The following is a 13,710-nucleotide window of genomic DNA, read 5'->3' as shown; positions in this document are numbered from 1 at the left end:
GGAGGAAAGGGTAGAGGGAGAGGGAGCCTGATGCGGGTTCAATCCCAGGAGCCTGGAGCCATGACCTGAGCCAAGGACAGGGGCTTAACTGACTGAACCACCCAGGCACCCCTCCATCTGTTCTTATTTACTGTTATTATCAAACATGGTTATTGAATTTTATGAAATGTTTTTTAAGCATCTGTGGAGATTGAATAGGTGATTTTTCTACTAATATTTCCCTTTGATTTTTCTTCATGTGTAACCATCCTTGTGTTTGTAGTGTATATTCCAAATGACCAGCTGTCAGTGCCTCTCCTCTGTCAAAGATGCATGGTTTATTGTCTCCCATTCGCCTGGTGAATTTTGAGGTTTCTCAGTCTGAATATTGGAAATAGGCACCATTCTTGGCCCTGTGGGAACTCCTGGCACTATTTCTTCTGTCCTTTGGATGTTTCTTTTCCTGGCCTTGTATAATTCCCTCATACACTTAAGCACATTAGTACTTAGGGGAATTTTTCCAGTGTGACTATCTATGGATCTATATAGTTCTCTCTTGTAGCTCTTTCCTATCCGGTACCCTGTCCTATGAATTCTTGTCTTGACCTCCCTGTATTCTCTGCTTTTTCTACTCAGCTCTGGATTTTTCCTAGGCTCTGAAGAAAGATTCTTCTTTCTTTTGACCTAGAAACTTCCCAGGCAGTTAGCTGGGGGCACTCATAGGGCTTACCTATGATTTCTTTCATTGTCTTTATTGCCTGATGTCCTGTGTCTTGAAAGCTGTTGTTCCTGAGACTTTATCTTAGTTGAAAGTAGAAATCTTTTGCTGCTTTGAATATTTTTTTCTTTATCATTGATTTTTAGCAACCTGATTATGATGGTCCTTAATGCAGTTTTCCCCACCTCCTCTGTTGAACTTTGAATCTATAAATTAATAGTTTCAGCAGATTTGGAAATTTTTTTGGCCATTTCCTCCTCAAATATTTTTTCTGTCATCTTCTTTTTGGATACTTCTATTGTGTTGTTTTCAAGTACAGTAATCTTTTCTTCTTCAGTACCTGCTGTTAATGCAATCTAGTATATATTTCCTTTTTGCATTGAACAGGCATACCTTGTTTTATTGCTCTTTGCTTTATTGTACTTTGCAGATATCACACTTCTTGAAAAATGAAAATCTGTGGCCACCCTGCATTGAGCAAGTCTGTCAGTGCCGTTCTTCCAACAGCATTTGCTTACTTTGTTTCTCTGTGTCACATTTAGATCTTGCAGTATTTTAAACTTTTTTATATAACATTTATCATGGTGATCTGTGATGAGTGATCTTTGATATTACTATTGTGATTGTTTTGGGGTACCACAAGCTGCACACATATAAGATGGCAAACTTAACTGATAAATGTTGTGTGAATATTGGAAATAGGCACCACCACCAACCAGCCATTCCCCAGTCTCTCTCCCTCTTCTTGGGCCTCCCTATTGCCAGAGATACAGCAGTCTTGAAATTAGTCTAATTAATAACCGTGCAATTGCCTCCAAGTGTTCAAGTGAAAGGAAGAGTTGGGTGTCTCGGACTTTAAATTTTTTTTTTTAAAGATTTTATTTGGGGCGCCTGGTTGGCTCCGTGGGTTAAGCCTCTGCCTTCGGTTCAGGTCATGATCTCAGGGTCCTGGGATTGAGCAGAGAGTCTACTTTCCCTCTCTCTCTGCCTGCCTTTCTGCCTACTTGCAATCTCTCTCTCTCTGTCAAATAAGTAAATAAAAACTTAAAAAAAAAAAAGGTTTTATTTCTTTGAGAGAGAGAAAGTGAGAGAGAAAGAGAGCACAAGCCAGGGAAGGGACAAAGGGGGAAGCAGAAACCCTGCTTAACAGGGAGCCTGATGTGGAGCTCTAATCTCAGAACCCTGGGATCATGACCTGAGCTGAAGGCAGATGGTTAACTGACTGAGCCACCCAGATGCTCCTAATTTTTTTTTTAAGATTTTATTTATTTATTTGACAGAGAGAAAGATCACAAGTAGGCAGAGAGAGGGGGAAGCAGGCTCCCTGCTGAGCAGAGAGCCCGATGCGGGGCTCGATCCCAGGACCCTGAGATCACTTTTTTTTTTTTTTTTAAGAGACTGTGGGGTGGGGAAGGGGAAGGATAGAGGGAGAGGGAGAGAGAGAGAATCTTAAATAGGCTCCACAGCCAGTGCAGAACATGACTCGGGGCTTGATCTCATGATTCTGGGATGACCTGAGCTGAAATCAAGAGTTGCATGCTTGGGCGCCTGGGTGGCTCAGTGGGTTAAGCCGCTGCCTTCGGCTCAGGTCATGATCTCACGGTCCTGGGATCGAGTCCCGCATCGGGCTGTCTGCTCAGCAGGGAGCCTGTTTCCTCCTCTCTCTCTCTGCTGCCTCTCTGCCTACATGTAATCTCTCCTCTCTGTCAAATAAATAAATAAAATCTTTAAAAAAAAAAAAAAAAGAGTTGCATGCTTAACCAACTGAGCCACCCAGGAACTCCAACATGTCTTATGCTTTAAATCAAAAGCTGGAAATGATTAAGTTCAGTGAAGAAGGCAGATCAAAAGCTGAGATATGCCAAAACTAGGTCCCTTTTACCAGAGTATTAGTGAAATTGTGAATGCAAAGCAAAAGTTCTTGAAGGAAATGTAAAGTCCTAAACCAGTGAGCATATGAATGATAAGTGAAATCAGCCTTATTGCTGATATGGAGAAAATTTGAATGGTCTGGTTAAAAAATTGGACCAGCCACAATATTCCCTTAAGCCAAAGCCTAATCCAGAGCAAGGCCCTAACTCTCTTTTTAGTTCTATGAAGGCTGAGAAGATGTATGAGGAAGTTGTAGAAGAGTTTGAAGTTGGTAGAGGTTGGTTTATGAGGTTTAAGAAGCTCTCTCCCTAACATCAGAGTGCAAGGTGAAGCAGTAAGTGCTGATGGAGAAGCTGTAGCAAGTGATTCAGATGATGTAGCTAAGACCATTATTGAAGGTGGCTACATTAAACAGATTTTCAAGGTAGGCGAGGCAGGCTTCTATTGGAAGAAGATGGCATCTAGGAATTTTACAGCTAGTTAGAAGAATGCCTAACTTCAGTTTGAAAGAATAGGCTGGCTCTCTTGCTAGGGGCTACTGATGCTGGTGATTTTAAGTTGAAGACAATGCTCATTTACCATTCTGAAGATCCTCAGTCTCGTAAGTACTATGCTAAGTTAGGGCACCTTGGTGGCTCAGTTGGTTAAATCTCTGACTCTTGATTTCAGTTTGGGTCATGATCTCCAGGTCCTGGGATCAAGCCCTGTATCAGGTTCAGTGGGTTCCATGATTAGCTTGAGGAAATTCTCCCTTTCCCCCTACCTCTCCTCCTGCTCATGCTCTCTCTCTTTGTCGAAAATAAATAAATAAATCTTTAAAAAAATTATGCTGTTTATTATGTGTTTGCTCTCTAAGTGGAAGAAAAAAGCCTGGATGACAGCACATCTGTTTATAGCGTGGCTTACTGAATCTTTTAAACCTACTGTTGAGACCCACTGTTCAGAAGAAAAGATTCCTTTCAAAATGGTACTTACTAATAATGCACCTGGTAAGCCAAGAGTTCTGATGGAGATGTGCTCTTGGATGTATGTTGTTTTCATGCCTGCTAACATAAAATCCATTTGGCAGCTCACAGATCAAGGAGTAATTTTGACTCAAGTCTTATTGAAGAAATACATTTCATAAGGCTATAGCTTCCACAGACAGTGATTCCTCTGATGCATCTGGCCACAAAGTCAATGAAAAGTTTTCTGGAAAAGATTCACTATTGTAGATGCCATTAAGAACATTCGTGATTCATGGGAAGAGGTCAAAATATCAAAATTACCAGGAATGTGGAGGAATTCCTAATTAATTCCAACTCCAAGGGAAGACTTCAAGGGGTTCCAGATTTCCGTGGAGGAAGTCATTGCAGATGTGGTGGGAATAGCAAGAGAACTAGAATTACAAGTGGAGCTTGAAGATGGGACCAAATTGCTGCAAGCTCATGACAGAGCTTTAGTGGATAAGGGGTTGGTTCTGATGGACAAAGAAAACAGTTCCTTCAGGTTGAATGTACTCCTGGTGACGATGCTGTGAACATTGTTGAAATGACAACAGAGGACTTAGAATATTCCATAAACTTAGCTGACGAAGCAGCAACAGGGTTTGAGAGGATTGATACCCAATTTGAAAAGAAGTTCTACTGTGGGTAAAATGCTATCAAAGAGCATTCATGAAGAGTCAACTGATGCAGCAAACTTCATTGTTGTCTTATTTTAAAAAATTGCCATGGATACCTCAGCCTTCAAAAACCACCACCCTAATTAATGAGTCAATAGCTATCAACATGGAGTCAAGACTCTCCACCCACAAAAAGAATATTACTTGCTGAAATTTCAGATGATAGTTTGCATTTTTTAGCAATAAGGTATTTTTAAGTTAAGGTATATACATTGTTTTTAAGGCTGTAATGCTGTTGAACAGTATAAATATAACTTTCATTTGCACTGAAATCCAAAAAATAAATTTGGCTCACTTTATTGCTATAGTCACTTTATTGTGGTGGCCGGGAACTAAAACCCCACTATCTCCTGTATGGGAGTAGGAATTTTTATTTTTCACAACTTCCAGGTGATGCCAATGGAGGTAGTCCAAATAGCATATTTTGAGGACTGCACCAAGGGGGACAAAAAAGATAATGATTATAGAAAAGAATATATAGTCTGATTTATAAAATACAGGTGAATCTTTTGCAGCTTACAGACCTTGGCTTGAGATGATTGACTTTATTGCAATAAGTTGGCTTCATTCCAGTGGTCTGTAACTCAACCTGCAATATTCCTGTGGTATGCAGTTTTTTCCCTGTGGAAGCTCTTGATATTGTTTAGTAGTTTTTGTGTCTCTTTAACGTTCTCATTTTTTTCTGTACATTTTTTGAACATATGAATATGGTTATGATAAGTGCCTTATTATATTCTACTTTTGTTCCTAATTTTTTTTTTAAAGATTTTATTTATTTATTTGATAGACAGAGATCAGAAGTAGGCAGAGAGATGGGCAGAGAGAGAGGGGGAAGCAGGCTTTCTGCTGAGCAGAGAGCTGGATGCGGGGCTTGATCCCACGACCCTGAGATCATGACCTGAGCCGAAGGCAGAGGCTTTAACCTACTGAGCCACCCAGCCTTCCCTGTTTCTAATCTTTTAATGGGCTGCAAGTAAACCTATCCAGCCTTTTCTGCTGTTTGTTCATCTGTGTTATTCTTGTGTGTTTCTATTGAGTGATTATTCCTCCGTAATGTGTTGCATTTTCCTGCTTCTTTATATATCTGATAATTTTCAATTTTTTTGTATAACATTTCAATTTTAGTTCTTAGGTACTAGATATTTTCATATTCCTATAAATATTCTTGAAATTTGTTCTTGGAGAAATTTATTTTGAAAATGGTTGATCTGGGACTCCTGGGTGGCTCAGTCGTTAAGCATCTGCCTTCGGCTCAGGTCATGATCTCAGGATTCTGGAATCGAGTCCCACATCAGGCTCCCTGCTCAGCGGAAAGCGTGCTTCTCCCCCTCTCACTCCCCCTGCTTGTATCCCCCCCCCCCCCCCCCCCGCCCCATCACTCTTCTCTGTCAAATAAATTAAATCTTTAAACAACAATAACAGTAACAACAACTAAAACAGTGCTGGCCAATGGAAATATGTGAGTAACATCAAGGAATTTAAACCTTCCTAATATCTGGGTTTAAAAAAAAAAAAAAAAAGAAAAAGTTGATCCTTTTGTGACTTTTTTTTTTTTCTAAAGTTTTGAAGCTTGTTTTAAGATTTTTTTTTAGTTAAGTCCAGAGCAGTCTTTGGAGCTTTTTTTTTTTTTTTCCTGACTCATGAGCAGTACCCTTTTGAGAAGTCTACCTGATGCCTTGTAATTAGGAGAGTTCCATTCTGGCAATGGGAGCACTGTTCCCGGCCCGGCTTGAGCTCTGTGGGTTGTTTCCTCTTAACATTTGACATCATTTCTTTCCCTGACCTTGGGGAGACTTGAGTGGACCTTCTGCAGCTTTTAAGAATTCTCTCTTTGTGCACCTCTCTCCTCTTTGGTATCCTGCCCTGCAAACTCTAGCTGCTTTGACCTTTTCAGGCTTTGAGCTCCATCTTCTCTACTCAGAGACTTTTGGACTCTGAAAGCTTTTGCTCTGCTGCTGCCTGGAAACTTTCTCAAAGCAGTAAACTGGAACAATCATTCTTATTTCTCCTTTTTAGGGGCCAGTATTTTTCACTACTTGACATCCATCTAAGGTTTGAAAGCCTTTTAAAAAAATTACACTTTATACTTTTTTAAAAAAGTAATTTCAGATTAAAAGTTAAATCTGACCTCTGGTATTGCCTTGCCCAGAAGTGGAACTTAGATTTTAATTTTCTAATGGTTGAAGTTGTATTTTTGCAAAACTTTGTTTATATGTTCATTTAATGGTTGCTTTTTTTCTTTACAATTTAAGAAATATAAATTCAAAAGTAAGTTTATTTTAAAATTAGATCATTGGAAAAATATAATATTAAATCTGATCTAAGCTTAGTTTGCTTTATAGGTTAGAAATTCTGCTTTCTTCTAGAAACATTCATGTTTTCAAATTCATATTTATTTATTTGTTTCTCATCTATGTTAATACATTTTTAAGAATGTGTTTTTTTATGTAGATTGTTTGGTTATTTAATTGTAAGTGAATTTATGAGGTTTATTTTATTCCACATTTAGGAAACAGCAATTCAAAGGTATACTCACACATTCTTGCCTTTACATTTTATCATAAAATTATTTTAGTATTTTAAAATAATGATTTCAATCCATAAGTTCACATATTCAAAGCATCGTTGAATTTCATTAATTAGAGAATTGTCTTAATGTAAATGACCTTTTAATGAACCTTAAAAAATTTTTCTTACAGATCAGGGGACTGATTTTGGATGGCTCTTCAGAGTTAATCCAAGAAGGTCTCAAAAGTGGCTTTCTTCATCCACTTTCTGAAAAATGGGACAAGTGTAGTGAGCCCATTACTTTACCACTTGATACCTGCAATTTGTCAGAATTATGTGCAATGGCAAAGCATTTGCCTTCTCTGAATGAAATGGAACTTCAGGTGTTACAATTGATGGATGAAGATATGTCTGTTACAGAACAGGATTTATTTTCACGGGTTGTTGAAAACAACTCTAGCATTACAAAAATGATTACTTTAATGGGACAGAATTACCTGGTGCCACCAAAAAGCAGTTTTCTTTTGTCTGACATTTCTTGCATGCATCCACTTCTGAACTGTAAGTAACTACTATGTTATTAGAAAAATACAATTTTTTTTTTTGTGGCCTCAGAAGTCAAGAGCTAGTCTGAATGCCGAATGTGGGTCAACATTATGAGGATAGAGTAAATGCTTAATTTTCTCTGTGTGATTTTTTCTTTTAAGTTTAATTTTAAAAGTCTTTTGATTTAAAAACATTTAAAAATTTTGAAAAAATTAAAAAATGAAACTAATGAACAAAGGGTCAAAAAGTAATTGGTCCCTGTGAAAGCAAATGTAAATTGCTGCTCTGTACTTACGAATTCATGGTACAGTTGGGCGTGGCCAGACAATTTTATTTAACTTTTCTTTATAGTGAAGTAGGAACACTTCAGACATAAATATTAACACTGTAGCCTTTTAAGTTACAGTTTAAGCTAGTGTTCTAGTTTATTGTCTAAAGTTTCTTGAAATATTTTCCTATATAATGTCAACAAAATTTAAAGATTGAAATTCACATTCATATATACCTGAATTTGAATTTATTATTATTATTATTATTATTATTATTTTTTAAAGATTTTATTTATTTATTTGACAGAGAGAAATCACAAGTAGTCGGAGAGGCAGGCAGAGAGAGAGAGAGGGAAGCAGGCTCCCCGCTGAGCAAGAGCCCGATGCGGGACTCGATCCCAGGACCCTGAGATCATGACCTGAGCTGAAGGCAGCGGCTTAACCCACTGAGCCACCCAGGCGCCCCCTGAATTTGAATTTAGATTCTAAAGCTTAACTGTTAATCTTTGAGCTATTCATTTACAAAACTGAGCCTCAGTTTCCTAGTTTATAAAATGGTTATGATAATAATCTACTTCTGAAGGTCATCTGTATCAATTGCTTATGTCAGGGATTTATACATATTTAATAAGTCATAATATTCTAAGGGATGAAGTAGGAAAAGAAATGTATTGATGAAGTTTAAATTAATATGATATTGTTATTTGGATATTTAATATAAAAAATTTTAATTTATTAAATGACATAGTTTATTAAGGAAATGCTTTTTTTAATTTCTGTCAAGCCATGTTACATATGAGAGGTCATTCATGTCATAGTGTCATAAATTCTTTAGGGTAAATGACAGGGTAATAAATTAATGGGAAAGTTACATTTGAATGTTGTTTTCTGTTCTTTTTGGTTTTTGTCACTTTAATAGTTTAAAAACCATTACTTCCTTATTTTAATCTGCACTGTTTTGATTGCTTGTAAAACTGTACATATACCAAAATATACATATGTTTATAAAAAACAGAAGGGACAGCTCTTCCTTATAGTAAAATTCAAGTTAAAAAATGTGGGTGGAATGGTAGAACTAGAAAGTTTCTATTTGGCAAACATCATGGTAATTAGATGTCAAAATAGTAGATGAAAAGATGAGACACAGGATGTTTGCACAGTATTAAAGTATCTCCTTACAAGACACTTAACTAATTACAAAGTGAAAACTGGAGAAACCTGGTAGACAACCCTTTAACCAAGTGATCAAAGGTAGTATCACCAATAATGAGACATTTTGACATCGTGTATTTCCTGATTACTTGGTAGTGTTCTTGCTAAAAATTAATAATCTAAGTTAATCACGAGGAAATACCAAACCTAAATTAAGAGACATTCTAGTAAAATAACTGGCCAGTAGCCTTCAAAGTGTCAAGGTCATAAGTGACAAAGAAAGACTGAGGAACTTTCCCAGATTGGAAGAGATTGAGGAGACATGGCAGTTAGATGCAGTATGTGATTCTGCTTTGGATCCTGGGCCAGAAAAAAAGACACCTGTAAATTGAGGAAGTTTTACCAAGGTCAGTGTATCAGTTTTAACATAAATTATTTTAAAACAAAGCTTAAAAAAAATGAAAGCAAAAAAATGACAAAAACAAAACACAACAACAACAAAAAACCCATTTAGGTTTGAAAGGATCATGTTAATATGGCTGTCAAGACATAAATACATTTACAAATGGTTGGTGTCCAGCTAAGTGAGCTATAGTTATTTTCAGGTAGTCTTTGCAAAAATAGAAATAGGTGAACTTAGGTTAAAATCCCAGTGGTACTAAATTATAAGGGAAATTTCAATTATTTAGATTCAATTATTCCATTTGAATAAATGTTGTAAGTGCTTTTGTTGCATTCCATTTTATTTGTGTCTATAGTCAATGCACTTTAGTTTTTAAAGCGATCACCTACAGAAGGTAGGTATTTTCTGAAGTTGTGTATTTCTTTTCAGGTAAGAAAACATATGATGTAATTGTGATAGATCCACCATGGCAGAACAAATCAGTTAAAAGAAGTAACAGGTAAGTATAAATAAATTGTCTATTAGATTAGATACACCTTGGGTTTTTTTTGTTTTGTTTTGTTTTGTTTTTGTTTTTTTTAATTTCCAGCATGAACCCCAATGTGGGGCCTGAACTCACGACCCTGAGATCAAGACCTGAGCTGACACCAAGAGTCAGGTGCTTACCTGATTGAGCCATCCATGCACCCATACTTTTCTAAGAGCTAATTGTCCTTTTTACATTCTGGTTACATTGCTAAAAGTATTAGTTTGAGATGTAGGTTGTCTGAAACTACTAAAATATTTTCAATTTTTCATTCCCCTAATTAGGTAATTCTCTTGCACTAGAATGACATATAGGTATAAGAATGTAACAAGTAATATATTTATTAATGACTGAGGTTACTGACTGAACCAGTTGAGGGATATTTCTGTAATACCAAAGGGCAACATTTTTGCTTCCTTTGATACCACATTTTAAAGTTTAGAAATACATGCCAAAATATGGGCGTACCTTGTTTTATTGTGTGTGACTTTATTGTACTTTGCAGATTTTTGCCTTTTTAAAAAATAATTGAAGGTTTGTGGCAACTCTACATTGAGCGCATCTGTTGGTTTCATTTTTCCAACAGCATTTGCTCACTTTGTGTCACATTTTGCAATATTTCAAACATTTTCATTATTTGTTTTGGTGATCTGTGAATAGAGATTATGACTCAATGAAAGTCACATGATGGTTAGCAATTTTTAGCAATGAAGTATGTATGTTGTTTTCTTAGACATACTGCTATTGCATACTCAGTTGACTACAGTATAGTGTGAACATAACTGTTACATGCACTGGGAAGCCCCAATATTAATTTGACTCACTTTACTAAAAGTGATATTAGCTTTGTTGTGGTGGCCTGGAACTGAACTGGAGGATCTCTGAGGTATGCATAGTTTCCCTCAGTAGCTGCTAGAATGAATTTGTCTAATCCATTTAAAATTTGTTTTATGTCACCTTTTTTTGTTTATGTCACCTCTTAGAGTAATCAGTTCAATTAATTTCTGAGAGGATATTTCCTTTTTTTTTTTTAAGATTTTATTTATTTATTTGATAGAGATCACAAGTAGGCAGAGAGGAAGGCAGAGAGGGTGGGGCAGGGGAGAAGCAGGCTCCCTGCTGAGCAGAGAGCCCCCCAAGTGGGACTCGATCCCAGGACCCTGGGACAATGACCTGAGCCGAAGGCAGCAGCTTAACCGCTGAGCCACCCAGGCACCCCTGACATTTCCTTTTAACAGCTTTTTAAAACTAAGTTTTTCTCTCCCATTCTAGTGAATATCTTCAGTTACAGTTCCTTTCATGTTCAATTTCTAGTCTGAATAATTCTATTACCTTGACTTCAACTTCATATGGAATTTCTTTATCTCCTCAATTATCTCCAGCTTTTTTATGCTTTTTTGTTTATGAGCTGTACAGTGGGATTTTTTTTCTCTTAAAGTTGCAAGAATCATACAAAGTATTCATGTATCTGTTCTCTATGTGTTTGTGTGTATAAATATTTATATCTATACATACTTCTTTAAAAATCATTTGAAAATAATTTAGGAGAAAATAAATTGCTCTGAAATATTTAATTTTATATTTCCTGAAAACAAAGAAATTCTCTCATAACATAATTGTCAAAATAGGTACTTAACATTGATATAGTACTGTTATTGATATAAACTAGTATCTAATCCATACACTTTGTTCAGGTTTTACCAGTTATCCTAGAAACCTCCTTCATAGCAAAATAAAATTCTGGATCATTACTTATATTTAGTTGTGTCTCTTTAATATACTTTTTAAAAAAAACATTATTTTATTATTTATTTGTGTGTGAGAGAGAGAGACAGAGAGTATAAGCAGGAGGGGCAGAGGGAGAGGAAGAGAGATTCTCAAGCAGACTCTGCGCTGAGTGCAGAGCCCAATATGGGCTTGTTCTCAGGATTCAGAGATTATATCCTAAACCGAAACCCAGAGTCAGAAGCTTAAACCATTCTGCCATCCAAGCACCCCTCTTTAGAATCCTTTAATTTGGAAGTTCCTGTGTCTTTACTGGTGTTTCATGAATCTGACATTTCCGAAAGCAGCAGTAGAAAACTAATATTGCATCTATTGTTGAATCTGCCCACGTCAGTTATTATTAAGGCAGTTGCCAAATGGTGATTGTGTTTGTGTGGCTTTGTTTTTGGGCTCTCTATCCTGTTCCATTGATATATGTATGTTTTTTTGTACCAGTACCATACTGTTTTTATTAGCATAGCTTTTTAACATGTTTTGAAGTCAGGGAGCCTGATAACCTCTAGGTTTGTTTTTTTAAAGATCACTTTGGCTGTTTAGTCTTTTGTGGTTCCATAGGCATTTCAGGATTCTTTGTTCTAGTTCTATTAAAAATGCCATTGGTATTTTGAAATGGATTGCATTAATTCCTTTTTTTTTTTTTTTTAAATTTCCTTTGGTTGAGAGAGTGAGAGTGAGCAAGAGACGGATTGTGAGAACAAATCGGGGGTGGGGGGAGGCAGAGGGAGACATGGACTTCCTGCAAGGCAGGGAGCCTGATGTGGGACTTGATTCCAGGACTCTGGGATCATGACCTGAGCTGAAGGTAGGCACTTAACTGACTGAGCCATCCAGGTGCCCTGATAGGGACTGCATTAAATTTATAGATTGCTTTGTGTAGTATAGACATTCTAACAAAATTAATTCTTCCAGTCCATGAACACAGTAAATTAATTTCCATTTATTTGTGTTGTCTTCAGTATTTTTCATTTTGTACTCTTCAGAGTACAGGTCTTTCACAGGTTGATTATTTTTCTAGGTATAACTTTTTTTTTTTAAAGATTTTATTTATTTATTTGACAGACAGAGATCACAAGTAGGCAGAGAGACAGGCAGAGAGAGAGAGGAAAGCAGGGAGCAGGGAGCCCTATGTGGGGCTCGATCCCAGGACCCTGAGATCATGACCTGAGCCGAAGGCAGCAGCCCAAACCACTGAGCCACCTAGGCACCCCTAGGTATAACTTTTTGATGCAATTTTAAATGGGATTGTTTTCTTGATTTCTCTTTCTGATAGCTTGTTATTAGTGTATAGAAATGAAACATTTCTCCATATGTTCATTTTGTATCTTGTGACTTTACTGAATTATTTTATTAGTTTAACAGTTTTTTTGGTAGAGCCTTATGGTTTTCTGTATATGATATTATATCATCTGTAATTAGTAACACTTTTACTCCTTTTTCAATTTAGATGCCTTTGATTTTTTTTTTCTTGCCTAATTGGCTGGGATTTCCCTATGTTGAATAAGTTGAATGAAGAGAATGAAGAGAATGCGTATCCTTGTCTTGTTTCTGATGTTAGAGGAAAAACTTACAGCTTTTCACCGTTGATATAATGTTAGCCAAGGGTTTATCATATCTGGACTATATTATACTTGGTATGTTCTTTCTGTAATTGCTCCACTGGGGTTTTTATCATAAATGGATGTTATATATGTCAAATGCTTTTTTGTATCTATTTAAATGATCACATTTTTATCTTTAGTCTTGTTAATGTGGTGTATTATGTCGGTAAATTTCACTGGATCATGGAGTATGAACCTATTAATGTATTGTTGATTTTGATTTGCTCTTATTTTGAAGAGGATTTTTGCATCTGTATTCACTGGGGATATTGACCTTTTTTTAAGTGGTATCTTTGATTCTGCTGGTCTTGTAAAATGAGTTTTGAAGCATTTCTTCCTTTTTAACTTTTTGGAATAACTTGAGAAGGATGGTTACTAACTTTTCTTTAAATGTTTCATAGAAATCATATATGAAACAGTCTGGTCTTGGACTTGTTTTCTGAGAGTTTTTAAATTACAGATTCAATTTTGTTACTTGAAATTGGTACATTCAGATTTTCTATTTCTTTGTGATTCAGTCTTGGAAGGTTGTCTGTTTCTAGGAATTTATCCATTTCTTCTAGATAGTCTCCTGTGTTACGTAGTCTCCTGTATATTTTTGTGGTTTTAGTTGTAACTTCTCTTTCATTTTTGCTTTTATTCATTTGAACCCTTTCTTTTTTCATTTGAGCCCTTTTTTTCTTGATGAGTT

At 36.3% G+C, this 13,710-nt stretch overlaps 1 protein-coding gene across 2 annotated transcripts in view; it reads left to right on the top strand.

Moving 5' to 3' along the window:
* Positions 1-13,710, top strand: part of METTL4 (methyltransferase 4, N6-adenosine) — a 43,511-nt gene that overhangs the window by 9,402 nt on the left and 20,399 nt on the right. For both annotated transcript variants that reach the window (XM_082698929.1, XM_082698928.1), the window contains exons 5-6: positions 6,932-7,301; positions 9,540-9,609. In XM_082698929.1, the coding sequence (XP_082555055.1) occupies positions 6,932-7,301; positions 9,540-9,609 (440 nt within the window). The remainder of the gene's footprint in view (positions 1-6,931; positions 7,302-9,539; positions 9,610-13,710) is intronic.

Source organism: Mustela nivalis, assembly GCF_964662115.1.
Source record: "Mustela nivalis genome assembly, chromosome: 14".
Taxonomy (NCBI): Eukaryota; Metazoa; Chordata; class Mammalia; order Carnivora; family Mustelidae; genus Mustela; species Mustela nivalis.
This window is presented reverse-complemented; position numbering and strand designations above follow the sequence as displayed.